The sequence below is a fragment of the Oryzias latipes genome, chromosome 13 (assembly GCF_053564925.1).
Source record: "Oryzias latipes strain Hd-rR chromosome 13, Olatipes_Hd-rR_3.1".
Lineage (NCBI taxonomy): Eukaryota > Metazoa > Chordata > Actinopteri > Beloniformes > Adrianichthyidae > Oryzias > Oryzias latipes.
In genome coordinates this window covers 37178116-37206115 of record NC_136249.1, presented here as the reverse complement: position 1 = coordinate 37206115, position 28000 = coordinate 37178116, and the positions used below count along the sequence as shown (strand labels likewise).

General features: G+C 42.4%; 1 protein-coding gene across 1 annotated transcript; it reads right to left on the bottom strand.

The window, feature by feature from the left end:
* Nucleotides 1-3: 3 nt before the first annotated feature.
* On the bottom strand, nucleotides 4-27128 carry LOC144981761 (sodium/potassium-transporting ATPase subunit beta-3-like). The gene is made up of 7 exons (XM_078930108.1): nucleotides 26453-27128; nucleotides 21771-21899; nucleotides 18171-18269; nucleotides 14463-14650; nucleotides 12226-12276; nucleotides 12044-12130; nucleotides 4-2516 (listed from the first exon to the last, which is right to left on the bottom strand). The coding sequence occupies exons 1-7, from the start codon at nucleotides 26724-26726 to the stop codon at nucleotides 2349-2351; spliced, it is 996 nt and encodes a 331-aa protein (XP_078786234.1). The 5' UTR covers nucleotides 26727-27128; the 3' UTR covers nucleotides 4-2348.
* Between the last annotated feature and the right edge of the window lie 872 nt (nucleotides 27129-28000).

The window sequence follows — 28000 nt, the reverse complement described above, 5'->3', positions numbered from 1 at the left end:
ATCACAAGTTTAAAATTTTATTTGAAACAGAGTGAACACCCCTGTTTCCTTTGAAGATGAAAAATTGGTGCTCATTTTTGATCCATTATCAATAGAAACAGGAAGCTAGATAGTTGTACAGTGGATACTTGGTAAAACGACACAAACAAAAACTATCACACAGAATCACAGAAAATAAAACTCTTCATGAAGTATCTGATAAACCTGAATACAAATTAATTTTTTTGTGTGTAGACAAACTGAATTTTTATCACAAAATGCGGTGGGGGGGGGGGGGCAGCACAGTGTCCTGAACCTTTTTTTTAGGTTCATTTTTTAATTAACTAAGAGAGGACAGAAGACAAGACTTTGTCTGTGCACACCGTTTTCTTATTGCAGTGCACCATGACAGCAATGCTTGTTTTTATTCAGGTATTTTGTTGTTGTGGTATATGCTGTGTGCTTTTAAAATACTTAAACTCTCTTTACTTTGAAAATATGCCATAAACCCTGCTGATCATCTTAAGTATTATATTCATCTGAACATGGAATCATCATGTTTTCACTCGCTCCTCTAGACGGTGAATTAACATACATGTAGGCCCCCATTGTTATTGCAGATGTAATGACATTTAAAGTCCTAACCCTCATGAGTTTGACAAAAACTTTAGGTGTGCTTCTAAGAAAAAAACGATCATTTTCAGTCTTGTGACCATTGAGGCTTTGAAGGACAGATGTCTGCAGGACTTTGTGCCATACATTAGTAAAATTATTTGGAGGCTTTTTCATCTATTTCTATTACCTTCTGAAAACATTCAAAACACCAAGAGAAACTTTATGATCTCTATTTCTTCAACACACTTTTGGCACTCAAAACTATTCCTGTTTTGTCAAAAGACAAAAGAGTAAGTTTATAGCGATTAAGGAAACTTTTCTCAGGAGACAAAAAATAACTGGATGGAACTGCTGACATTTAAATTCATCAACAGTTCTGTAATCTGGGAGATAAATGGAAAGAGAATGTTTAACCCTTGTGTTATCCTATGGGGTCCAGATGACCCCCCCCCCCCCTTCCATTGAGGTGTTCTCCCTACCACGACAAAGGTGAATAAAGGTGGAAAGATTTCATGTAATCCATGGACACCAGTGAAGATCACAAATCATTGAAGAAAAAAGGTTCAGAGCACTGTCTGGTGGGTCTAGATGACCCAGCTCCCAATGTTAAAGTGCCTAGGATAGAACAAGGGTTAATGTAAACCGTTAACTGCTGATGCTAATGATTGGCAAAAACAGGCAGATAACCACTACTTTGAGGAACGTTGTCGGCAGGGTTATAAATATGATTTTGTGTAAAAAAAAAAAAGGGGTTAAATGTGTCAAATTTTCTTTTTCAAAGTAAAGTAAGCCAATTACAGATTAAATGACAATGCATAATCTTGATGTAACTCAGCATTAGTATATTAGTACCTTTTCATTAGTGTTTGTCATTTCACTGTTTATAATTATTGTCAGGATTAAAACATACTTCTCTAAAGATGTTTTTATGGATATTGGGAAATGCATGTAGCATCAGACACCAATACCATGTGTGTGACACTAATGCACAATTACTGTTAAAACTATTTTTAGTATTAGACTGTTAAATACAAGAAATAATGGACTTAACTTTTCTGCTTCACTAGGATTGTGCAGGACTACTTGTGATGAATCCAAACCTCGTCATCCTTTAGATTTTGTTTCTCCAAATAAATTAAATACAATTTTCTGATATGTCTTCTCTGCATTTCAAGCAACCAAAAGCACAACTATCAATCATTTTAACACCTACTTAAGATGGCATGTCTACAACCTCATTTTCTGTCTGCCAGGGGGGCGTTTCACTTAGACTACATGAGAACAATCATCACATCAGCATAGCATCCTTGTGTAAAGAGGCTTCTTCTGGTTTGTGTTTCAGAAACCGGAATAAACTGGATCTACAATTTGGGGGTGGTCCTGTGCTGCCCCCAACACACAAATTGGGGAATCATATCACGACTTTATTACACCTAATATGTGGAATATCAATGTGTGCTTCTACTTTACATGTTTTCTGAGTAGTCCTGATCTGCTCAGACTGTCTGGACACCCTTGAAACGTTTTCTCTAGATTTGATCACTGAACAAAGCACCAGTTTCTGGTTTTATTATAGACCAGGTTTAGACGAGGATGAGGTCTGAAGGAGTATGGGATTTTGGCAGTGTCACAGTTCCAGACTTGTTAAAATTAGAAGAAACAGAATAGGTTCCAGTCAAAGGAGTCAAATCAGGTCCCACTCAAACTTCCTGAAAGTTTATTCCAGTGTTACCCAGCCTTAGCTGTCCATCAAATTACTGCAACACTTTGACCCGGAAAGTGACACGACCCATGTACTTGTCGCGTTCATCGTTGTTGCGGAGGTGAGAGCCTTCCACCTTACACTCCACCGTCTGTTCAATGTTGTAGTCATCTTTAGTTAGAAGTAGCTTCACCGCAACCAGAGGCTGGACGTAGTCAGGCTGCAAAAACAACTTCTGTTAACAGGGAGGAGCAGCAGGGGGGGCACTGTTCAGCTGCAGAGAGCAGAAAATACAAAAAAAGCTAACAGTACTAACCAGTACACAACAATTCAGTTCAAACAGACACATATGAGGAAAAGCAACAATGGAAATGGTGTATACTTACTTACATAGCACTTTTCTACCTTCCTCGAAGGCCCAAAGCGCTTTACAGTCCCATTCACCCAGTCACACACACATTCACACACACATTCACACACTGATGGCGGCTTCGCTGCCAAACACAGGCACCCGCCTCCCACCAGAGGCAAGGTGGGGTTCAGTGTCTTGCCCAAGGACCCTTTGACACACAGGCAAGACAGGTATCGAACCTGCAATATTCTGATCAGAGGTCGACCGCCCTACCACTGCACCTCCGTTAACTTTTGCTTACCACACTAAAACTAAACTTTAAAAAAATAACTTTTGAAAAATGAATAAGAAAATTATTCAGAAATAAATCAACTTAAACCTAAAATAACTTATATGTTTCTCTACATAAAAATATATCCTATAAAATTATAAAAGTTAGACATAAAGTCAACGTTAAAATAAAAAAATATAGACATTTCTTTACCCCTGTCATTTTATTTTAAAAAAAGGAAACATAAAATTTGAAATATACCAAAACGTTTTTTTGTCCATAAAAATATATTGTCAAAATGACACAAATTCAAAATAAAAATATGCTACATAAAAATAAAACAAACCTGGAAGTATGAGTAGAATTTGTGCAATAAATCAAATTCTGCTTTCTTTGCTGGTGTCATTTTATCAGAGCTGGATGCCTGGCATCATTTTCATGTCAACAATGTAAGGTCCTGAAGGCACGTGGACACCTGTCACTTCAGCACCTGTCCTTTATGCCTAGTATTAAAAAGTACCATAGTGCCCTCTGATTTTATTTTGTTTTTTATTTTGTTTTCATTAATACATTCCTGTTAGTGATGGAAGAAAAAAGTTCCTACAAAATCCCCACAAAATGTTTCCATCGTGCCAGTTTTGTTGTAACAAGGGCGTTCTGATCTGCTTCTTCTGTCTTAGCAGGCCAGAGAGACAGAGAGGCTGCTGCCCCACAGATATCTAAAGAGATGTGATTGTGAAGGGACTTGAACCTGTGAGTTCTGGTCTAACTAGTCGCTGTCCGCTGATTTAACAAGCTTCATAATGGTTGATATTTCAGAAAAACGCTTCATATTAGTTTGAGCACAACGCTGCAATTCAGCACACTGCAAATCCAGCTGGGACAGGACATGGGTAATAAGTACAAAATAAAACACCAGGAGAAGTTTCATAATAAAAGAATCGCATTTATAGAGTTAGCTTCCTCACTAAAGAGAGAAATGATAAATAGTATTGAATCCTGTTAGAACAGTTGAAGCATGGTCTTATTTGAAATGTTGCTAGAACCCTTTTAGGTTTAATATTATTGATTTTATATTTATCGTTTGTTTCACAAGTATTATAAATATTTTTGTTCTTTGATCTCCTGGCAAATTGAACATATTTTGTTGCTACCTCACTTGTTTTTTCTACTACCTTTTAAATGAATTTGCACATAGTATTGTCAGAAGTCAGACATCTGTTTCCCCCTCTGGTCACCAGCAGGAACTGCCACCTGAGTTCTGTCCACACTTCCTGGATGCTGCACACCTGACTCTCATTCACACAATTAACCACAGCAAACTTAAGCCAAGTATTGTTTTTGCCACTCTGCCTTCATTGCTGAGCGTTATATCAGGGGGCTATTCCAGAAAGCATGTTTAAACTTCCCTGACTTTAACCCTGAACTCTGGCTGAAATCCTCCTGAACTTGTTTATTCTGGGTATGTCGGTTCCAACAGACCAGATATGAGTTAGCGTAATTACGTTCCACTTGGTAACCCTGGGTTAACGCACGTGCACAGCAGGTACATAAAGACATTCTCAATGGATCGCCGATTTCTGGAGTCACCATGGAAACACATGGAGAAAAAAAGACAAAGCGCTATACTTTAGTGAGACGGAGTCTGAGATTTTAATGACGGTGTATAAAGATTATACGTCCATCAATAAAGTAACACGGCTGCATCATCAGCAAAAGACAGAGTTTCTGCTTGGAGAAAAAGAACAGACAAAGTAAACGCATGAGTTTCTGATCTTATTTCCATTTTCATTGTGACACATATATATATATAACCCAGTAGTTCCCAAACTGGGGGAGCACCCCTTAGGCGGGGTGCGGAGGTATTGCTGTGGAGTTTAGAAACAAAGGATTTGTATGTTTTTGTCAGTGTGGGGGGTGGGGGCTCGAAAATATTCTAATCTTCAGAAAGGGGGGCCCTGCAGAAACATTTTGGGAACCACTGATATAACCTATCCGACTTAAATGAATTACTTCTATTGGTAACAAGTAATTGAGTTAAATTTATTCAACCTAATTTCTTACGTCTATAAACTCAATAATTGTTTATACAACTCAAATTTACATATTTATCTAACTAAATGTCATATTACTCCAATTCAATTAATATTTCTTCCATCTTAATTTATTATAATTCTTGAACTCTCATATGTCTACGTCTGAGCTGGCAGATATGCTCATTTTTATAACAATGAAAAGGACAAAATAATATGCAAATAATATATTCACTCATTTGAGGAATTTCCCTACATTTTCTTTATAAAATTCAGCTGTCGGGGTGCTCTATAAACTCATAATCCCCTCCTTCACTCTCACTCATGGTGCAGAGACTTAAGCAAAGTAGGACAAAATAACTCGGTAAAACACGGTAAAACAGCTAAACAACTAAACACATTTGGTCACAAAGCCACACTTAAACCCAAATCCGTCCAGACGGGCAAAGGGAATGGTATCCCAGAATCCCTTGCGGTGCTGATCTAACAGCAGCACCAAAGTTACACCTACGTAATTGAATTAATTTGAATGAAAGGAAAATAACTTTCTGATAACTACGTGTTATTTTTAAGCTGACTTAACAAAACAAAAAATGTTTTTAATGATCTTAACTGAAGCAAATAATGAAGTTAGATCAAAGTAAAAAGTTTATCTTTCCAACATCCATATGTGGTCTTATCACCCTCTCATGGAGGAAAAGTATTATCTGAGCTTCTTCATCCACTAAATCAGGGGTCGGCAACCCATGGCTCCGGAGCCACATGTGGCTCTTTCATCCTTCTGTTGTGGCTCCCTGTGACATTTTGAAAAATGATGAGCATTTTATAAAAATTAAATTTTATTTTAGTTTGTTCATATTTCATGGCATTTCAAAGGCGCTGCTGGCTCTGTACGAAGCGCGTGCCACGTAAAAAACAGCTTCCTTAATGAATGAGCTCGTATTTATCGAGCGAGAACCACAGAGCTGGTAGCAGGTAGCTGAAATGGCCAAACACGCCAGGCTTCTCAGGAAGCAGAAGCAGATTGAGAACACTTGGGTTAAAGGCTGCAGGATTTACGTCAAACCACTCGGTCCACCGGACCGGTCCAAGGTTCTGGTTGTGAAGACCATGAAAGACTTTGAGAAGTGTTTAATCACGGTCCTCTGAAACAACATGGAGTAATAAATCAAAGAGCCAAATAATTTCAAGAAATATGTCGCCTGGATTCATCATTTTCCTCCAAAAGTCTGAAGTGACCCTGATTATCAGCAAAGTTCTGACCTGCAGACAAGTTGACCTCAACTCTTAGTCATCGCTGATATCAGCTGAAGAAGGATATGGACCTCTATTTAATGTCTGCAGACATAACATCGAAGAGAACTAGAAACTGTTTAAAACCAGAAGAACGGCTGTTAATCAGCAGAAGAAGAAATGCCAACCTTGGCCATTCGACAGGTTACGGACCCTTTTTTATTTTACTTCACAGCATTTCTTTATCATAAACAAAATAAAATAAATAATAATGAAACAAATGATTAATCAATTATTAAAAATGGTTAAATTGATTGACTTTTAATGATATTACTTCACTTGCTCCAAAAAAATTGATAAGTTGATTCATGATTTTTCCTAATGTAAAATAATTTTGCACATATTTTTAACTTTTGATACTTGATCAAATTTTGCTATGAAAATTCCTAAAACAGTGTTTTGTCTATTTTACTGATATAGTATTATTTTTTAATCATATCAATGACTTTTATAAGGAACATAATCTGCATATATTTTGGATACTTCATTGCCATGTTGATTTCTAAAAGTTATTTTTTACAAAATAATTTAAGTATTTCATCTTTGTCATGTGCTTTATTGATCTTGCAAGATTCTTAATTCTGTCTGATAAAAGCTAGGAACCAAATAATGCTAGTCATTCACTGAACATATCTGTATGTGTTTCAGACGAATCAGCAAAAGTAAACTTTTGGATTTTCTTAAGAACGGAACACTGTAAACCCTAACAGTTGTACTGGCTCAAAACTATTAAAGTTACACAACTTAAATGTCATTTTGTAGTTGATTCAACTATAAAGTATTAAGCTCTATCAACATTTTTTCAAATTTAACTTAACAGTGCTCAATATTTTAAAGCTTATTTGTATATAGCACTCAAAAATTTTAAGATCCCTGAAGTAGCGTCATGACGTCATCACGTACTGGTGGGAGGGTCTTTCGTTTTCTCAACGTTAGCTCAGGTGGCCATTTGATTTCGTCCCGCTTCAAGACGCCCCAACCTCGTTTTTTTTCCATCCGCCTCATCGCTGAGGTTTTCCTCATTGACGTCTTGTCTTCAGCTCTGATTTAATTTGGTAAGTTAAGTATCGGTCGGTTTATTTACTACCGTAAATGTGGTTCACTGTTGTTTAAACATAGGTGTGTTACGATCGTTTTAGAGCTTAATGTGACATGTACATTAGTTTGTCATAGCAGACGTGTCGTATGGCGAGCCAAACCCAAAAATGCATTTCTGCCCGTAAGTTACGACAGTGATGAGTTTTTTTCAGAGGTAGAAATGATCTGTTATGCTGCAATCACACTAAACATGATCCGCGTTTGAAATTCGCGTTGGAGGCCTCTGTCTGTGGCTAAAGTTTGCTGCTGGACACATGTCCAAAAATGTCACTCAAAGCCTCTAACGGTTGTGTGGGAGGAGCTACCGCCAAAAGTTTTAAGCCTGGTTGCTACATGGAAGCATTGGGTTTTGAATGCAGCTTTAAGCTTTTATAAATCACTGATCTCCATTATAAAAAAGGTTTTTGTAAAAATAAATTAATCAACGTGCTCGTGTTGTGTTCAGGTACCGAACTACAGAGTGTTCAGTGTTTCACCTCCAGGTAGACGCCAAGGCCAGCGAGGTAACTTGTCTCCTGATCAGGTATTTGTCTAGAGCTATTTAAAAAACAAAAAATGCAATAGTTTGTGTAGTGCAATAAATGTTTTGATCAGAATGTAATTGAAACATTTTTTTGAACATCTCTTTTGGACTTTTTCAGATACTGAACTTCAGAGAGTTCACCAGAAAGTCACCATTTCACCAAAAAAAAACCTGTCAGTGGGTGAGTTTTGTACTTATTTAATATATTCATCCTGAACTATTACCATTATTAGATTTATACGGCAGCATGGAAACACTTATGCACATTTTAACTAGCCAAAGGTCTAAATAGAGCTGAAATTATTTACAATTTAACTAAACATATTTTGATTGCAGGCTGAAGGTGGCACAATGGAATGGAGGTGCAAGTTGTGTTCTGTTACTTTGGCACTATGCAGTACTACATACAATACTGCAGTACTACATAGCCACTATTCCAGAGTGTTTCCACTGCCATGTATGTGGAGACACTTTGGAATATTGTCATGTCTTTATGACAGTATATTACAATAATAAAATGATGTTGCATTAGCACCATTCCATCATTTGAAACCATGAAAACTCATCTGTCAAGATCTGAAATGGATTTATGTAGAGTAGATGCAGTCAGAGGAAATTGTGTAGTTTTTACATGTTTGTGTAACTTAAAGTTGCCTTTTTCTGAGACTAAGTCCACCAAAACGGACAGGAACTGGCCAGTTTGGTTAGGATTATGACCTCCAGGTGAATTTCTAATGTGCATAATTCAAAAACGGATAACAGATCTGTGAAGAATATTTAGAAACTGCCTTTAACTTTTATTACACTAATGGTTTAAACTTAATTCACTGAGCATGTATTGTCATGTCAAAATTATATTACATTTGAAGAAAGCACAGCCAAACTATTGTTCTAACAGTTTATTCTCATCCTCCCTCTTTTCTGTGCATGTTTTCTGCTGAGCAGGCCTCAGACTTATCTTCACTTTAGCCTTGGAGGTTCTCTCCAGCAGTAACCTGTGGACGTGTTTTTCACACGAGGTCCATCGGACGATCTTCTGAATATGCAAATGCAGGGTATTTATACCAACCCCATCCCTGAACTCTTTGGTTCGGACTTTGAATGCACCATGTTCATCTGTCTGTCCCCTTCGTGTTTGGACGAAGTAAAACCTCCACAAAAGCTAAGTAACTGTCTCTGATTCATTATTCATTCATTTCTGTGTGTTGGAAACTGAAAAGGGAACGAACCATCCTAATAATATTTTTATTAATACAGTCCTTTCTAGAAAATCCAGTTTCCTCACAAGATCCTTTGTAAACAGCTATAAGAAGCCATGGTGTAACTTGCCTTAAAAATGACTTTGGGTCTTTGACCTGAAGTGGATCATGCCATAAACACTGTATTGTCCTCTTACTAGAAATAGACATCTAGAAAAGGTATCATTTTATTATTTCTTAAAGTTCCTCAAATAAATATTGGAAGTGTTTGCTCTGCATTTGCTTCAATGTTAATGGATATTTCTTTTTATTCTTTTAGGACCACTGTGATGTGAACATGAGACGGGCACTTGTCCTCCTTGCACTTCCTGTTTATCTGTTCTAATTTTTCTAGTTACTGTGCTGCTTTTTCCTATGTGTATGTCAACCAGTGCTGTATGCGATGGAGATGTCAATTTCCATGCGGGAACCCCCAAAATGGATAAATAAATAAATATGTCTGTCTGTCTGTCTGTCATAATAAGGAATTGTTTGTAGTTTGTAAACTGAGTGATATTTTTAAATGGTTTTAAAAATGAGACAGAAGATGAAAGGCGAACATCAGGGACTCCTGATTGGAAGGAGCGGGAACCTTTCCGTTTACCTTTTCTGCTCCTGATCCATCATTATTTGAATAAAGAAAAATTGAGATTTAGTCTTAAATTATTTTATAAATGTCCTGCATTTTCAGAAAAATGCTAAAGAACTTTTTAAAAACACAATTTTAATTGGAGTTGGTCCTTAAAGCATCACAGCCAGTAGATTAAAAGCTAACAGAATATTAGCATGAAAAGATTCCTATTGACAGGTGGCAGGAATGTCAGTTTTGGGCATTAGTGTGATGAATATCTTTGAGGGTCTGAACTCATCTGTGTTTTTTTTTTTTTTTTTCCAGAATACCAGACCTCACAGACACTGCTGTGGTTGTCGTGGTGACGCTCCTGATGCTGCCGTCAGTGGTCCCACAGATCTGGCTGACTAATCTCTTCTACTCTTCGGGGACAAAACTTGAACTTGCCTTCACATTTATTCATAACGCTGTCATGAGCCTTGAGGACAGCAAACCACTAAAAGGACATTTATTGATGCTGAAGAATGTTTCGTTGAGTGAGTCTTCCAGAATGGACTATTTGTTGGTTTAAGTGTTATGTAACTAATGTGTTTTGTTGTGATCATTTGCTTTTTCTGCCGTACAATACAAAACCAACACTTTCTGTCAATATGTTGTGTGGCACTCTTATAATGCAGTTTTATTTCACTGATTGTTTCTTCATCCTCTTGATATTTGTGCTTTTTTTAAAGAGCAATTAAAAAAAGTGTATTAAGCAATCACTATTGTGTGGCCTTCACGTTTCTTTGGTTTTTATCAACGTTAGCTTTTAAAATGTTGTAGTGGGGCAGTATCAATATCTCTGTTTAGAATAGATTTCAAGTCCAAACATTTTAAGCTGAAAAATTTTCAATGCTACACATTTAATGAGTTAGAGAACTTATAAAACATTTGAGTGAATTTTACACATTTTATGAGTTGAGTAATATTATAAAAATATAGTTAGTGTTTTTTTTTTGTTGGAAAATATTAAAAACTTTGAGTAAATAATCTCTCTTTTATAAGTTAAGGAATCGTAATATTTTTAATATGAAATAATACAAATTTAAGCCAACTGACAATATAAATTTTAATAAATGTTAACTTAAAAGTTTTGATAATATAACTTAAAAACTATTGCATAATCTGTTACACAATAATTTTTAAGTTCAGTCAACTCGTTAGGGTTTACAGTGAAGTTATCTGCTGGCTTTTCATTCAACATGAGACTTCTGTTATTGTACTGTTTTGATTATTTCTATTTTCCTATATTTGATCTTGTGTTTTAATATGCTTTCGTGTATATTTTTCTTTTATTACTTGTGTTCTGCACTTTGTTTCAACTGCTGTTGTATGAAAGTGCTATATAAATACAGCTGAGTTGAGTTGCTAACCACGCCCACGTTCCTACTATACCCTATATATATATATATATATATATATATACTCTAGTATATCATTCAGCCTGGTATCCATGCATTACATTTCTACAATATTCCGTGAAAAAATGTGTTAATAACAGGAGAATGGATGAATGAATTTGCCATGTGTGCGCCGTTCAAATCTATCAACTTCTAATTTCAACATTATTTTCCTAGTTGCTTCCCAATGTTGACCAAGAAGTTAGGAGACATCAATGAAAAAGGACTGAAGGTGTTTTTTTTATTTTATTTTATTTAATATGGTGGCCTCTTCCTAAGGTCAAATTTGCACAAAACTCTAGGGGTGGTTGTAGATTTAAGTTAGCTGCATGTGTGTGAAATTTCGTGGAAATTGCTCAAACAAAAGTTTGATTGTCTCATATTGTGGGAAAACGTAAAAATCGCCAAAACTCACATTTTGCCACAAAATGCCCATCCAGGTGAAGGTTTTATGGCCATCCCATTATAATTTTGAGCGACCTTTGGTCCAATCGTGTCCCGACACGTGGGTCTTAGTTTTGCTGCTGGATTTTGACCTTTTTTTCAGCTCATCAAGCAATTTTTGCCCCATTCATTTTGTTAATGATTTTGCCCGCCATGATGTCATCATTTTTCGGAGGGGGGTTGTTCACTCTGCCCAACATTGATTTTTGCTGGGTACTAGGTGCGTCTACATTTTTGTGAGTTTTGAGCATGTGGTGGGGGGCAGATTTTGGCTCAAAGGTGCTGAATTATTTCTACACAAACTACCAAAACATTCTGGTCCCTTCCAGTCATAATTCTGGCAGAGTTGATGTGACAGATGGGAAGGAAATACTAACACAAGTTGAGAAGCACAATCATTTCTGACAATAATGTCAGAGTATTATGCTCTCCTCTAAAAATAACCAAATATAATCAGACACATGAACACGACAGTTTTTACTTACTTGCAGTTTCTTGCCGTAGTACGGAAAGAACATTTTATCCAGACGACCCTCAGGAGGAAAGTACTGCATCTGAAGCGGAGAGTCCCTCTGATAGAAGAAAGACTGACATCAATCTGCATTTTCAACCATTTCTCAGTGGTCCAGCTGCACAGCTGCATTGTGGGATGTGCACTGCGAGTTACCTTGGCAGTGCAGTTGATGTAAGGATCTCCTTCGGGCTTCAATCCAATCACCTGCAGACAGATTACTTTAACTCTCACTCTTACACTTGTGCCGACTCATAAAAGAAACGAAATCTGTCCGAACAAAACGGAACAGAAAGACGCCAACGTCCCATTTCACTGAGGATGTTGTCATTTTCATGAAACGGTAAGCCGCCCCGCCCTTGCAGCATCTGCCTGTCAGTGCTGATTCCCTCCACCTGTTCACATCTGTATAAATCTGCCACTCTGCTTCGTAACTTCAAGCTTTCTGCTCGACTACTAGCCTGGTCTCAGTGTTTCCTGGTCTTCAGCTCGACTGGCTGTCTGCAACATCACTTCACATTCGCAAGTCTTCAGCCAATTGCCCATGTATTCCTGCCATTTCTCACCTATAATGGTCTCAAGTTTTCTCCTGAGCAACAGCCCATTTACCAACCTCTGTTCTCTCTCTGTGTTCTCCATTCCACGCCGCCAAGTCCTCCTCCCAGGAATCAAGTTTTAAGAATCTACTCTCAACATTAATGGATTTCTACATCCAAGCCGAGGCCCCACCCCTTTACTTTGGACTCTGTCTCGTCTCCTTCCCCCTTATTGCCAGTCACCTTCAAGTCTGCCTGTTCAGTTCAGTCGTCATCCTAATTCCTTGGTTCCTTCAATAAAACCTGAGTGCTGGTTCTCCTGGGTCTGTCATCTTTTTTTTTTTTTTTTTTTTAACTTGTCCTGTCCAACAGCTGGGCAGACAGATGACAACTGAGGGACTCTTGTGTTGGACATGTTTTACTTTAACAACAGGGGTTATTAATCTTATGACAAACCAAAGGTATGTCTGAATAAACCCCTTTTGGAATTGAGGCAAAACTTTATTAATTTCAATCATATTTGAAAATCTTTGGTGTTGGACCGGACGGAAAAGGAAAGAGGGGAAGAAGAGAGAGGGACGTTAGAGAGAGGGGGGGGTAGGAGGGTGATAATAGGAGGGGAAGGGGGGTAAGACCATGAAGCAGCATAGAGCAACAAGTTTACTGGATGTAAAGGTTCAAATGTAGATCAAATCTCAAAGGGCGGGGCCTGTCCACACACACACTCAAATGTTATAAACACACCTGCTAGCTCCAAAAATGTCCACATGTCAACATGTACACAAAACAGATAGTGTTCACACATGCATACCTATGCTTTTAAACCAACTAGTGTGAAATATTTCATTCATTCAATCACGCAAACTATTAGTGCAAAGGTGAGCTAACACCTGTGCCGCGAGGCCCCCAGAGCCAGAGAGCAGGGAGGCATGGGGGAAAGAGAGTGTCGCCCCAGCCAAACCAGGAGAGCAGCCCCCCCGCCGCGCCGGGAGGGCCCCACGCAGGGGCCCCACCCGAGAAAGGTGCCCACAGCCCCAGACGAGCACCTCATCACCACCCAGGAGTCCCGGGCATCCCCCCGCCCCAACCCCAGGTACGAGCCAGGACCCCGCAAAGGAGACCCGCTCTGCACTCCAGGCAGCCACCCACCCGGCCAACGGTTGGTCCAGGAAGGAGTAAGGCAGGGGCCAGCTGTCCCCACCCAGGAGGGGGGCCCCACCCTAACCCCCGGCTCAGGTGTAATGTGAACCCCCCCCTGCGCGGAGAGAGCACCGCCGGGACGAGGAAACCGGCACCCAGGGGACACGGCCGCCGTTGTCATGGGCCCAGCACCCCCCACCAGGGATGGGGTAGGGGACAGATGGACCTAAGTCCCACCTTCCTTGCAAAATGTGTGTGCTTGTGTGTGTGTTTGGGATTGTGTGTGGGTGCGCATGTGTGTGTTTTTATGTTTGAATGTATATTTTGAGGGGGGAAGGGTGTGTGTACTAAGAGGGTGCAGTTAAAATTGGCGAGTAGGGCACTGAGGGGACATCTCCTGATTACTCACAGTAATGTCCCCTCACCCTCCCCACCAAGGGTCCCTAAATGTCTAAAGTGCGGTTAAAATTGGCGGGTAGGGTGCTAGGAGGACATCTGATGCTTGCTGGTAGTGATGTCCAAGCACCCCCCCTACCAAGGGCCCTACATGTCTAAGGTGCAAATAAAACCGAGAGAGGGGGGGCCCATTTAAAGTTGTTTCAGAATGATATGCATTACAAAACGGTTTGCTTTTGAAATAGAAATCCTAAGGGATTTGGTGAAGTTATGATAACATCACTGAAACTGTTTCTGTTTACTGAAAGACAGATTTCTGACCCGGTTCATTTTGACGATGATGCAGGGCTTCCCTTCTGCATAACCGAAGCTGGTGTCAGGCAGACCTGAGCACTGGCGCAAGATGCTGCGCTTGAACTGGCAGACCTTCTTGATGGAACCCTGGTCCTGGTCCGTATATTCACCCACCAGACATAGGTCATTTCTCTCCTGTATGCTGTCGTTGTATTCTGAAACACATTTTAGAGAATTTCTGTTGACCAGAAGTTTTACTTTTCAGTGTATAGAAAACATTCCAAAATGATAGTTTGAAACTTAAAATCAGTGAAACCTACAATCGTCACAAAATTGATCAAAGTAACGACAAACAGTAATTTAGTTACAATCTAACAGTAACATATAACATTGATTCTGATTGCAGAAAAGTTCAAAAAACAAATAATGTAACAGATCTAGACATTATCATGATGAAGATGCAGTTTATAAATTCCTCAATCATTGGAGTTGCCAGAGTCTTTTTTACCGATCTGTACATATTTTGATCTTTATGTAGGGATGCAGTACTGCAACCAATATTGTTTGGTACCGTTTGATATCATTTTGTACCGAACTGATACGTTTTTAGCCTTAAAGGTATTGTTGACAGTACCGGCGTAGTGGCGTGGTATCAGCGTGCTCTACTGTTTCAATAGCTGTGTTTACATTGGCAAAATTAATCAGAAAGAATGCCTGATCGGAAGAAAAATGCGTCATGTAAACACGCCGTTCGGAATAGTCTGCCCCAATCAGACTCGTTCGGATCAAAATTTCTTTCCGATGGAGATAGGTGGGTTATACCGATTGTTTATCTGATCGAAGGCATGTAAACGGTTCATTCCGATCGTGTGCCACTACTGCTCTGGTTAACGTCACGCATAGATGGTGTTTCACTGAGAGAAAGCTTTGGAGCGCATACGGGACCGACCAGCTGCTCTGCAGACGCTCCGTGCAAAGTGCCGCCCCGCTCTCGCCCCGCTGGCTCTTCACCTCTCCCCTCTCCTACACCCCTCACAAGGGAGAAGCGGGGGAGGAACGCTTGTGCCCCCTGACTGGACGGTTCAGGTGCAGGGAGGCCGAGCGAACAGCAGCCGGATTTATTAATGTCTATTTGAGGGGAGGGGAGGATGCTTAGTTATGTGTGCGTTTTGCTGTTTTGTTATGTGTGGGAGAATTCAGACTGCCATCCATCCGGCTGCTCTGGGTTAGCGACTGCAGGACTCAGGAGAACCGTGTGTCCGGGCAGACGCAGACCGCCAGCTCACACAGCAACTTTGGGGCGGTGTGTGAGCTTCAAAGCAGAAATGTCACTCAGTCCTCAGAAACCGTTCAAACAATCACGTGGATTTGTGTTTCCAATCGTGTCCCGACAAAATTAAGGCTGATGTTATTCCACATATTTACGCGCAGCCAGGATGCAGATTGCAGCGTTTCCCGCATGGATTTATGTTCATCAAACAAATTTTGACAAAAGCTAATGTTGTTAGCGCGTGTTAGCCTCTCCTAATCCTGGCTTCTTCCAGCTCCGTTCTTCCACAGAAAAAGCACTGACCACACGGATTAAAAATAAAATGATGAGCGAACAGGCACTTCATAATATTCATAACATTGATAAAAGCACCTTTGGAAAGTCGTCTCGTAAATTACCGAGCTGCTGCATAAACGTATATGACAGCTCTGTTTGTTTACAACGGGACTCATTTCCTCTTCTGGTATTTTCAACACTACTGCACATGCCCAAATGATTCATTCCGACCGTAAGTGTGACCATGTGAACGTTTGTTTTAATCGGAAAAAGTTTTTTTGGGCCCGGTTGAATTTTAACCCGACCAATGATCCGATCAAGATATTTTGCACATGTAACCGCGGCTACTGTGGGAGCTGGTTTAGCTCGTGCTGGTTTGCAGCGCCTTTAGTCCGTGAAGCCAGGGTTCGAATCCGGGCTGCTCCCTATTCCCTTCTCTACTTCAGTGCCTGTTCCTAGCCCAGTTAATTTGAGAGGGTTGCGTCAGGAAGGGCATCCGGCGAAAAACGTTGCCAAGATTCCCATGCGAATCTTCCGCAGTGAAGTGGCTGATTCGCTGTGGCGACCCCTGATGGGACAAGCCAAAAGTGAAACAACAACCGCGGCTACTGTAGCTTACAAAGTCGGGTCATCTCTCTCTTCCATTTTTTCCTTGGCTGCTCCTTTCTCCTCTAAGGGGAGGAGCTTCACACGCTCCCTTACTCAGCCACAGATATTCCTCCACTGACAAGTGATGACAAACACGAGGCTGGCAGAACGGCCGCAAGCAAAAAGGTCCAAAGTGTGGCTGTATTTTTTCCATAGCAGATGCGCATTCGCTGTCTCTGATGTGCCAAAAATGTGGCCGGTAAGAGCGGTAACCTGTCCAACCGTGCTAAAATACACCAGATTCTAGGAAGAGGTGCACAGCGTTTGACTGTCCAAGTGTGACGTCCAGCGCTGCTATTGTTTTAACAGGTGTATATGCCAGCAATACACATGTGAACTTCGTGACTAAAGTGTTGTTTATCAAAGATACGGGCAGGACATTTAAATAAAAAGGAGGTGAAGATGAATTGAGACACCAGCAGGGTAAAAATAATGATCATTTAATGTCAACTGGAAGTTCATATTGTGCCTCAGTAATAATAAATTATCTTTTTAACATAAAGTTTAAGATAGGCTGCATGGTGGTGCAGTGGATAGCCCGCTTGCCTCACGGCAAAATGGCCCCTGGTTCAAGTCTCGCCACGAAGACCTGATCCAGAACATCAATAGTTCACATGTTCTCCCTGTTCATGCGTGGGTTTTCTCCAGCTTCCTCCCACCGTCCAAAAACATGCTTCATAGGTCAATTGCCAACTCTAAATTGTCACTAGGTGTGAGTATCCATGGGTGTGTTATTGTGGCCCTGAGACAGACTGGCGACCTGTCCAGGGCTTCCCCTGCCTTCACCCACAGGTGGCCGGGATAGGCTCCAGCAGCCCCGTGACCCCGAAAGGGACAAAAACGGGTTTAGATGATGAATAAATGAATGAAAAAATAAATTTAATCAAAATTCAACCTGAGTTACTTCTATTTTTTAACCTTTTTAAAGACAGAGAAAGCCAACCCCCACCCCCCTGACTGCTGACAGAAAAATATCCAATATGCTTATATCCCTGCAGGAAAACTGTGAGAGGATCATTCAATATTTCATTCATCTTGTAATCCGTGTTTTCCCTTAAGGGGTCACAAGGCTGATCATTGTAAATTTTTATTGCTCTTTAAAGTGAGGAGGTCATTTGATAAACTCTGTATTTTGGTTAATTGCACTGTTTACTACAAAGACACGTCAGCATTTATTGATCATTTTACTTTACTGTTGCAGAGGACGTTAAATCAATATATTGGTGGGTTATATTGTCTTCCCAAATGTTTTCATTTGTGCTAAAATAAAAGGATTTCATTTTTGTCTTTTGATGCAGAAAAGTACAGATAAAAGTACAGACAAGATGCTGGATCGAAAAGCAGTATCGAGAGGATTAGTATTGGTAAAAGCTTAATGATACCATCCCTACTCATTCAGCACATACAGGTGCACAATAGGAAATGAGACCAGTGCAAAGTCAAAACTTGTTATTTTCAATAGAAAAAAGATGCTTTTTTATGTTATCAACCAGATCATAGAAGAACTAAAGGAATATAGACCGTGTCCCTGCCGTACTTACGCTGCAGAAGGTCATGCAGCTGTTGGATATACTGCTGGTAATTGATTGGGTCAGTCCGGTTGTAGATTATTTCAGTGGCATGCGGACGAATCACCAGACCTGAAACAAAAAGAAAAAAATTCATGCCATGTTCCCTCTTTTGTCACGAGGGTTACGTTCTAAAACTACAAAGCAATAGGTGAAATCCACAAAGTAGAATCACAAACGTTAAAGGCAGGAAAACTCCTCACTACATGCTTGCTATACGTTTCTCAGACACACATCAACATTCTGACGTTTTTCTGTCATGTTTAAACTCTCCAAAGTTCAAACCTATTGGTCCAGGTCAGGGGTCGGCAACCCATGGCTCCGGAGCCACATGTGGCTCTTTCATCCATCTGTTGTGGCTCCCTGTGACTTTTGAAAATAATGAGTATTTTATAATAATTAAATTTTATTTTAGTTTGTTCATTTTTCATGGCATTTCAAAGGCGCTGCTGGCTCCCTACGAAGCGCGTGGCACGTAAAAAACAGCTTCCTTAATGAGCTCGTATTTATCGGGCGAGAACTGCAGAGCTGATAGCAGGAGGAGACACGCGGGGCGGCTTCAATAAATTTACGTCAGTGTTGCCAGATAGAGTCACAGTTTTCCAGCCCAAAAGTCATCTTTTGACCCAGACCCAGCCAAAAACCGCCCAACATAACTTTTGTTGATGTTTTTTTTCGTACTGGACTGATTTATCAAAATAAAAGATTTTTCTAAATAAAAGATAGTTCAGACTAATAATAAAATGTGAACAATATTGAATATTTCTTCGGCGGGCCGCCTTCTTCCATTCATTTGCTTAACCCGCTCTATCCCCGCTATAACCTGCGTCCAACTCTTCAATTCAATTCAATTCAATTTTATTTGTATAGCCCAAAATCACAACAACAGTCGTCTCGATGGGCTTCGAAGTAAAACATGAACTCAAAAGGATCACGAATACAAAGAGTTCAATAGGAAAATACTCTTTCATCCGTGTGCTGCGCTGGAGCGCCCCGACTATCGTGTCAACCTATGATGACTGTATTTTGCGCCCTCTGTGTATAATACACTGAGGAGCGCGGGGGAAACAACTCTCAGCTGCAGAGGATATGAACAGGTGAACAGGTAGAGAGGAAAAGCAGGTAAAGAGGCGGGGGAGGGGCTTTGGCTTCAAACTCTGTCAGAGAGATGAAAACTATGGAGTTAATTCAGTCTCAATAATCAGAAATGCACACAACCTGTTTTACAAATACACACGCTCCGATTCACAAATGTCATTTTATGCAAACGTGAAAAATAAATACGGAAATACACACCCTGTGTTTCACAAACACACACATTGTGTTTCACACATGCACACTAAATGTTTTACAAATGCACAATAAGTGTTTCTCACAAATGTGCACACTGTGTTTCACAAAAAACATTTTAGAAATTCACAATAAATGTATCAGAAATGCACAGTAGGTGCTTCACAAACGTGATTTTTAGGTACACATGTGATGTGAACTCACAGATCATTCGAACTGCAGAGTGTGCATTCAAAATCCCGTTCTCGTTTGTGAATCTCCCCACATGTGTGAGAGATTTTTCTACGGTGAATATTGAGACTCATCTGACGGAGCGGGTCAACTAATGTCACCATTGGCTAGTGAATCTGTCAATCAAACTCATCTGCATTCACCTGGATCTGCGCAGACAGGGCTGCATTCACCTGGATCTGCGCAGACAGTCTGTCTCTGAACACCTCAGAATACATTGGGCTGCTTCTGTCCTGTGTCACGTCATCAATAAACTCTAGTGTCCCAGTGCCACTAGCAGCCATGCACGCCCAGACCATCACACTGCCTCCACCGTGTTTCACTGATGATGGAGTGTGCTTTGGATCAGGAGCTTCTCCACGCCTTCTCTAAACTTTTCTCTTACCATCATTCTGGTAGAGGTTGATTTTGGTTTCATCTGTCCAAAAAAATGTTTTCCAGAACTTTTTTAGAAGTTTTTTAGCAAAGTCCAGTCTAGCCTTCCTATTCTTGAGGCTTCTGCTTGCATCTTGCAGTGTTCCCTCTGGATCTACTTTCATGCAGTCTTCTTTTGATGGTAGACTTGGATATTGATCCGCCTACCTCCTGGAGAGTGTTGTTCACTTGGTTGGCTGTTTTGAACGGGTTCCTCTTCACCGTGGAAATGATTCTGCCATCATCCACCACTGTGGTCTTCTGTGGACGTCCAGGTCTTTTTGCGTTGCTGAGTTCACCAGAGCTTTCTTTCTTTCTCAGGATGGACCACACTGTTGATGTTGCCACTCCTAATACTGTAGCAGTTTCTGGTTTCATGGTTTTTTTCTGTTTTCTCAGCTTAATGATGGCTCCTTCCACCTGCATGGAGAGCTCCTTTGACCGCATGTTGTCTGTTTACGGGAGAATCTTCCAAATGCAGCACGAGTCCTCTAATCAACTCCAGGCCTTTTATCTGCTTCACTCATAATGACATAACAAGGGAATTGCCCACACCTGCCGATGTCATTGTCCAATGACTTACCATGAAATGAAGGGATTGTGTTTAAAACATGCTTTAGTTTTTCACATTTTTATGCAATCTTTTTGTTCAAACCATGGAATAAAAGTTGAAAGTCTGCACTTCAATGGCATCTGAGTTGTTGGATTTCAAATTCACTGTGGTAATGTCCAGAAACTACATTAGAATGAACGTGTCTCTGTCCAAATATTTATGTTCCTGACTGTATTAACAGGATAAAATTGTTAACTAGTAAAAACAGGAGATAACTATTCATGTGGTAAAGTTTGGTGACTGTAGTTTTAAGATCTTCAAAACATTTTTGATCAGATGTGATTCACATCTTATAAAACTTAAAAACTAGGACTTTCTTCCAAAATCGTTGTAGCATGAATGTGCTCATGTGTTTTCATGACTAGATCATATCAATGACTATGACCATTTATTAGCTTTGGTTGTTTTTTCCCCCGTTTTTTTAATCCCCTTCTCCCGGAGCTTGTAGGACTGCAGCATCTCTGTCGGCAGCAGGACAGCAAATTCCTCTTTACACAGAAGTAAAAATCAGATCTTTTTTCTCTTGAAATGCCTTTGTAGGTCGTTGTTTGTGTTAAGACAAAAAGCAAGACACACTAGTTGTCAGTTTGAACGTTTATTAATAGAGCTTTTGAGTCAGAGTCTGTGTACATCTTGCTCACTTTACTGAGATGTTTTTGTTAGCCGTTGACATCCTGCTCAGGCTGCTGCCGTATTCCGCGGCGCCATATGGCAGTAAAATGTGGTGACATGTTCATGAGATGCAGACTACTGGGACATTTATCTAGAGTGGTGTAGATTGTCTGCTTTGGTTTTTCTTGACATCCAGAAGATAAGTACATCTAACTTTGTAGTTCAAATTAAATCAAATTCTGCTAAAACTTGCAAACCACATTGAAATTCCTCACGGTTGATGATGCCATCAAACTGATTGGTCATAATTTACTCATCTTAAAAGTTGTTCTTCACACCGTACTTCCATGAAGCTGTAAAGCAATCTGCACTTTGCCATTTGAACATCTTCTTGTGAACGATGGGATGGTTACCTGGGTCAGCCACTCGGTCCTGATGTCGAGGAACATTTTCATCCAGCGTCTGTAACATCACCCATATGGTCAGACAGAACATTCCCGCCAGAAAGCCATAGAAGATGAGGTAGAAGAGCAGAATGAGACCTGAAAGAAAGACTCTGCATTAGTTTGACGAATCAAACATTTAAAGAACTTTTCTCAGGAGATGACCAAACATAATCATGTATTCAGAGATCTAGTCCAGGCATGAACATTACAGGTGAGCAGAAGCTTGACTAGCTGAGGAGAACTCAACAGGAACACTGGAACCAAAAACAGTCTTCTGGAAAGACCAGATCTGATGAGTTTCAAAATGGCCATTTAAACCTCAGTTTTGTGTGCTTGGTGACATGAGTGCCATCGATGTAGAAGGAGGATTAGGCTCTATCATTTTCATAACTCTTTGCATTGCTAAAAAAACTATTTTAATAAATTGGAAAAGCAAAAAAAATATAAATATAACTCAACACAGAAATCTGCTGCTTGATCATATCAGCTTGGAAAAAATGTCAGCCCAAAGTTCAAGTAACTTTGAAAGAATTCGGTCTCTCTGGTCTCCCATAGCTAACTCCATGACTTAGGGGGTGGGGGGGGCCTGGTCGTCGCTGCTCCTTGCCCTTCTGCCGTGGGCCGGGGTGGGGGTCGGGGCCTCCGGTGCCTGGCGGGGGGTGGTGGGGGCTCCGTTGGTCGGTTCCGGCGCCTGGGTGGGGCGGGCTGGGGCGCTGCGTGGTCCTCTGGGCTTGGGTTTGGGGGTGCGTGGTGGGGGGGTGGGGGGTGGTCCGGCTTGGCTTGGGGGGGTGGTCCCTTTGCCTGTGCTGGGGGGGGTTGGCGGGGGGCGCTGCTCGGGGGGGGGGGGGGGGCCCAGCGGCGCTGGATGGGCTTCCCATCTACACCTGGGGCTGGGATCGGCCCTTCCTTGGCTCTGGGGCGGGACGGGACAACCCTCTTGGGGCCCCCGGTCGCTCTGGGTGTCATCCGCTTCGGCTGCGGGGTCTGGGGTGGGGTGGGGGGTCTTGTCGGCCCTGTCCTGTGGGGGGGCATTCTGGGGGGGGGGGGGGCACTATTGGTACGGGGCAGGGGGGGTTGACGGGTCGGGGTCTCCGCTGAGGCCATCAGCGGTTTCCCCGGCCGGTTGGCTGCCTCGGTCCCGTCGAGGCCTGACCAGAGCTCTTCTAGGGCCGGCGTTTGGGGGTGGGGGCCTGGGCTTGCTCCGGGGGGGGGCGGTGCTTTCTGGCTCCTCTCTCTCTGTGTGGGGGGGTGGTGCTGGGCCTGGGGTGTCGGCGCCTCCGAGGGTGGGGCCCCTGGGCTGGGTGGGCCTGGCCCCCTTGCTGGGGGGGGGGGGGGGGGGGACAGCTGTTTGACCACCGGGGGACAGTCTATCAGCTGTCCCCAACTTACCCCCTTCCTCATATAACCTCATAATAGGGTGAGGGGGTGGGGGGCTTAGCCTGCGATGAGCCTTGGGGGGGGTTTACTAGGCAGTGGCCCCCCTCCTATGGTTGCCGTATGGAGTGGGCCCCCCTTCTTTCGGTTTTATTTGCACCTTAGACATGTAGGGCCCTTGGTAGGGGGGGTGCTTGGACATCACTGCCAGCAAGCAGCGGATGTCCTCCTAGCACCCTACCCGCCAATTTTAACCGCACCTTAGACATTTAGGGCCCCTTGGTGGGGAGGGTGAGGGGACGTCACTGTGAGTAATCAGGAGATGTCCCCTTAGTGCCCTACCCGCCAATTTTAACTGCACCCCCCTTAGTACACACACCCCTCCCCCCTTAATATATACATCCCAACATAAACACACACACATGCACACACACACCTTCTCAAACACACATACACGCACACACATGTTGCAAGGAAGGTGGGACCTGGGTCCATCTGTCCCCTGCCTCTTCCCTGGTGGGGGGTACGGGCCCCTTTGCAACGGCGGCCGTGTCCCCGGGGTGCCGGCTTCCTGGGCCCGGCGGTGCTCTCTCCGCGCGGTGGGGGGGTTCGCATTACATCTGAGCCGGGGGTGTCTGGTCCCTGGGGGGTGGGTTCTGGTCCTTGCTCCTGAGTGCTGGGCTCCGCCAAATTTCCAACTGTGGCCGAGCCTGGTCGGGCCATATTTACAACACCCCTTGTGGGCCTCTTTTTTTCCCCGGGGTTCCCTCCTCCTGGGCGGGGGCGGCTGGCCCCTGCCTCGCTCCTCCCTGGACCAACCGTGGGCCGGGCGGATGGCTGCCTGGAGTGCGGAGCGGGTCTCCCTTGGGGGGTCCTGGCTCGTACCTGGGGTTGGGGCGGGGGGATGCCCAGAACTCCTGGGTGGTGGTGGGGCGCTAGTTTGGGGCTGTGGGCGTCCTTCTCCGGTTGGGCCCTGCGTTGGGTTCTCCCGGCCTGGCGGGGGGGCTGCTCTCCTGGTTGGGCTGGGGCGGCGCTCTCTTTCCCTCCGTGCCTCCCTGGCCTCTGGCTCTGGGGGCCTTGTGGCGGTCATGCTGTCCCTGGCCTGGGTGGCGGGCTTGGTCGCCCGGGGGGCGGTTGTTCCCTGCCGGTTCCTGTGTGGCGTTGGGGGGATTCCGGCTGCCGCTGCTGCTGCGGCGGGGGTCTGGGTGTGGGGGTGGCTGGGCGCTCCTCCTCCTTCTTTTCACGTTCCACCATCCATTTTAGAAGAACATAAACACTCACCTGAGCACAGGTGTTAGCTCAACAGACTGAATGACTGAAATATTTCACACTAGTTGGTTTTAAGGCATAAGTATGCGTGTGTGAACACTATCTGTTTTGTGTACATGTCGACAGGTGGACATTTTTGCAGCTAGCAGGTGTGTTCATAACATTTGAGTGTGTGTGTGGATAGGCTCCGCCCTTTTTTTTTTTTTTTTTTTTTACTACATTTGAACCTTACCATAATGATTAACAACCAGTAAACTTGTTGCTTTATGCTGCTTCATGGTCTTATCCCCCTTCCCCTCCTATTATCACCCCCTACCCCCCCTCTCTCTAACGTCCCTCTCTCTTCTTCCCTTCTTTCCTTTTCCGTCCGGTCCAACACCAAAGATTTTCAAACATGATTGAAATTAATAAAGTTTGGCCTCAATTACAAAAGGGGTCTATTCAGACATACCTTTGGTTTGTCTGAAGATTAATAACCCCTCTTGTTAAAGTAAAATATGTCCAACACAAGAGGCCCTCAGCTGTTGGACAGGACAAGTTAAAAAAAAAATAATAATAAAATAAACCTCAGTTTTGCTGTTCCTGCAAAAATCTTTTCTACAGTTTTAAATAGAATTCTGATTTTTGTTAGGTCTTTGAGTCCTGAGTAGAGGAGCCTTCAACCATGACTTGGTTTGTACTTTTACAGAGATGAAGCCTCAGACCTGCAGCAGATTCTCAACCAAAGACTGAGTTTTGGACTCTCTGCATAAATTAATCCAAGTCAGTATCTTGAAGGAGTTGTGGATGCAGGTTAGAACGTTTTGAGGGCAACCATTAGGGAGTTATGATGGTGTTTGAGATGGATCCCAGAAATGACAGATAATGTCAAAAATGCTGAAAGTATATCTCCATTTGCTGGGTAAAAGGTCAATCTTTGGCTGTAAATCATTCCCTGATCAGGTGGTGGTGCTGTTCCTCAAGTTTCTGTCAAGTCCTTAAAGACCCGTTCCGATTAAATTAATGTTTTTGGTGCTTCTAAAATGTTCCTGTGGCATTTTTCTGATGATGGAGGACATTTAAAAACTAAATTAAGCTCAGAACTGCCTTTCTGAGGATTATTTATTCAAAAAATTGTGAATCGGGAGCAGACGAAAACTGCCTCCATGCCCCGCCCCTTTCTGATCATCCACCTGCAGACCAATAGAGCCATGACGGTCTTTGTTTTCCTGGTCTGAGCTGGAATCTGGATCAGAACCGTACGGCTGGATGGATCTGATACTGCTGCCGTTTTTGTTTTCACCGCTAATGTCAGGTTTGGGTTATGAGGAGCTGTAAGTCATAGAGATCATGGGAAATGAGGGCAGGCCTACTCCACACCTATGGTCCCGCCCACAACTCAGAAGTGAATTTCTGATGAACTCCTGCCGCTCTGCAGAAACTATGTCCCAGAAAACGACACAGGATTTTAGATTTTGGCTAAAAACTGCGTCATCATCATGAAAAGAGCAGCAGGACGCTTTGGCAACAGATGAACGGATCAGAACTTCATGACCCATTCATCCAAAGCAACGTGGAGAATCCTATGTCCCAATGGAGTAACGTGCCTCACAAAGCTGGGATTTGAACCCACAGCCACCTGGTTATTAGTTGGCAGCTCAGCCTAGGTCCATCCTCTTCATCAGGATGAAGAGGCCTACATCAGTCCTTCATGTTCTTCATCTTCATGCTACTGAAACATGTTGGATTCCTTCTTAGACATGTATTCTTGTTTTTCTGGTTTTTATTTTTTTAATGACTTTTAGTTTAGAAAACCATGACAGTGTTGGAGATATTGGGGTCCATCAGCTAAAACCAACACGACCCGATCCGAACTTCTGCTATCTATGATGATGATCATGACCACATATTCATTCATCACCAATAAGATCTCAAATTGAACTTCCTCCTAATGACCCAGCTCGGCTCGGTTGAATTCAGATTAAAGCCGGACCAGTCCGAACGGAACCGAGAGACTGACATCTTACCCCAGCTGCTGGCGGTTCGGCCCAAAAGCTCTCCGGTCCTGGAATTATAGAAGAAATCCTTCCAGGATCCCTGCAGATCTTCCTCCTTCATGATCTTCTCTTTTTTCTTCTCCTTTTTTCCTTGGTCGTTCTTTTCCTCTTTCTGCTCCTTCTGCTCGCTCCTCTCCTCCGTGGGCTCCTCGCTTTTCGCCTCCTTCTCCTCCTCCTTCATCACCTCCTCCCGTTTGGTCTCCTCCGCCGGTTCGTGGTTTTGGACCGGAGAGCTGGTCGACATGCTGATGCTGCTGATTAACGGAACCGAGCAAATGAGCACGAGCGCAGCTGCAGGGTCTGGTCGATCTCACGCACGCACGCACGCACATGTGTGCGCAAAGCGAGTGCTGCAGAGAGGGGCGCATGCGCAGTTTTGATAAAGCAGATCTCTGAAGCTTGTCGGATGAGAGGCGAAGATTTTGGAGACATTCGGTCCAAACGAATCCACGTCAGCTGGAGAAAGGAGAACCTTCATCTGCGATGGAGAACATTCTGAGAAGAACGTGGACCCGCAGAAACACGCAAATATTGATGACGCATCAGCAGGAATCGGGAATTCAACCATCAGTCAGATGATTTATGCTGCTTTTTCATGTCTGAAGCACCTTTGCTTCCTTTAAAGTCAGATTACACAATCATGTCAGACACCGCTGATCACGTGGTGGAAACCACACCACCTTCTGCCCAAAATAATAATTACATTGTGCTGACGTCACCCTCCTCAGGGGTCAGGAAGACAGGAGGAGACAAAGGAAGAGAATGAGGGATGATGAAGGTGCAGGATCCTACACCTTCATGACAGTCAGATGTTCTTCTGTCCTTTCCTTCATAAAAAGGACAGTGCTGCATTCACTGACCTCTTTCTCTTTATTCAAAGTTCTAGTGCACGTGTGTCAAACTCATGGCCGGGGGGCCAAATGTGGCCCTCCATATCATTTTATATGGCCCTCATGAGCATAAAGGTCTTTAATTTCTTAAAATAAAAATTGGTGAGTATTTATTCCTATCAGTCAGACTTCAAATAATAGATTGGTCAGCTATACATTAGGACGTAAACACTGACAGAATCACATGTTAAAGGATTTATGATAGAGAAACAAGCAAACATATGTTTCTATGCAACTGGGATTGACACTTTAAAAAGTTCTAATGAATAAATAATCAGTTATTTAACATGAAGGAGTAGTTACATCTATTTTTCATTACATTTAGTTACATGTGTTTGTTACATCTGGCCCTTTGAGGACAACTTTATGCTGATGTGGCCCTCAGGGAAAAGGAGTTTGACCCCCCTGAACTAGAGTGTCAGTGCTGCATTCAATGACTTTATTTTCAGGATCAGAAATACTTTATTGATCCCACATGTGGGAAATTTGTTTGTCACCATAGCAACTGACAGCAGAGGGAAAAAAGACTTAGAATGAAATAAAAAAAGCAAGAACAAGAAAATGTAGCATAAATGCAAACATCAAGGTTTTATAATTTAAAAAGCTATTTACAGAACAGTGCAAGTAA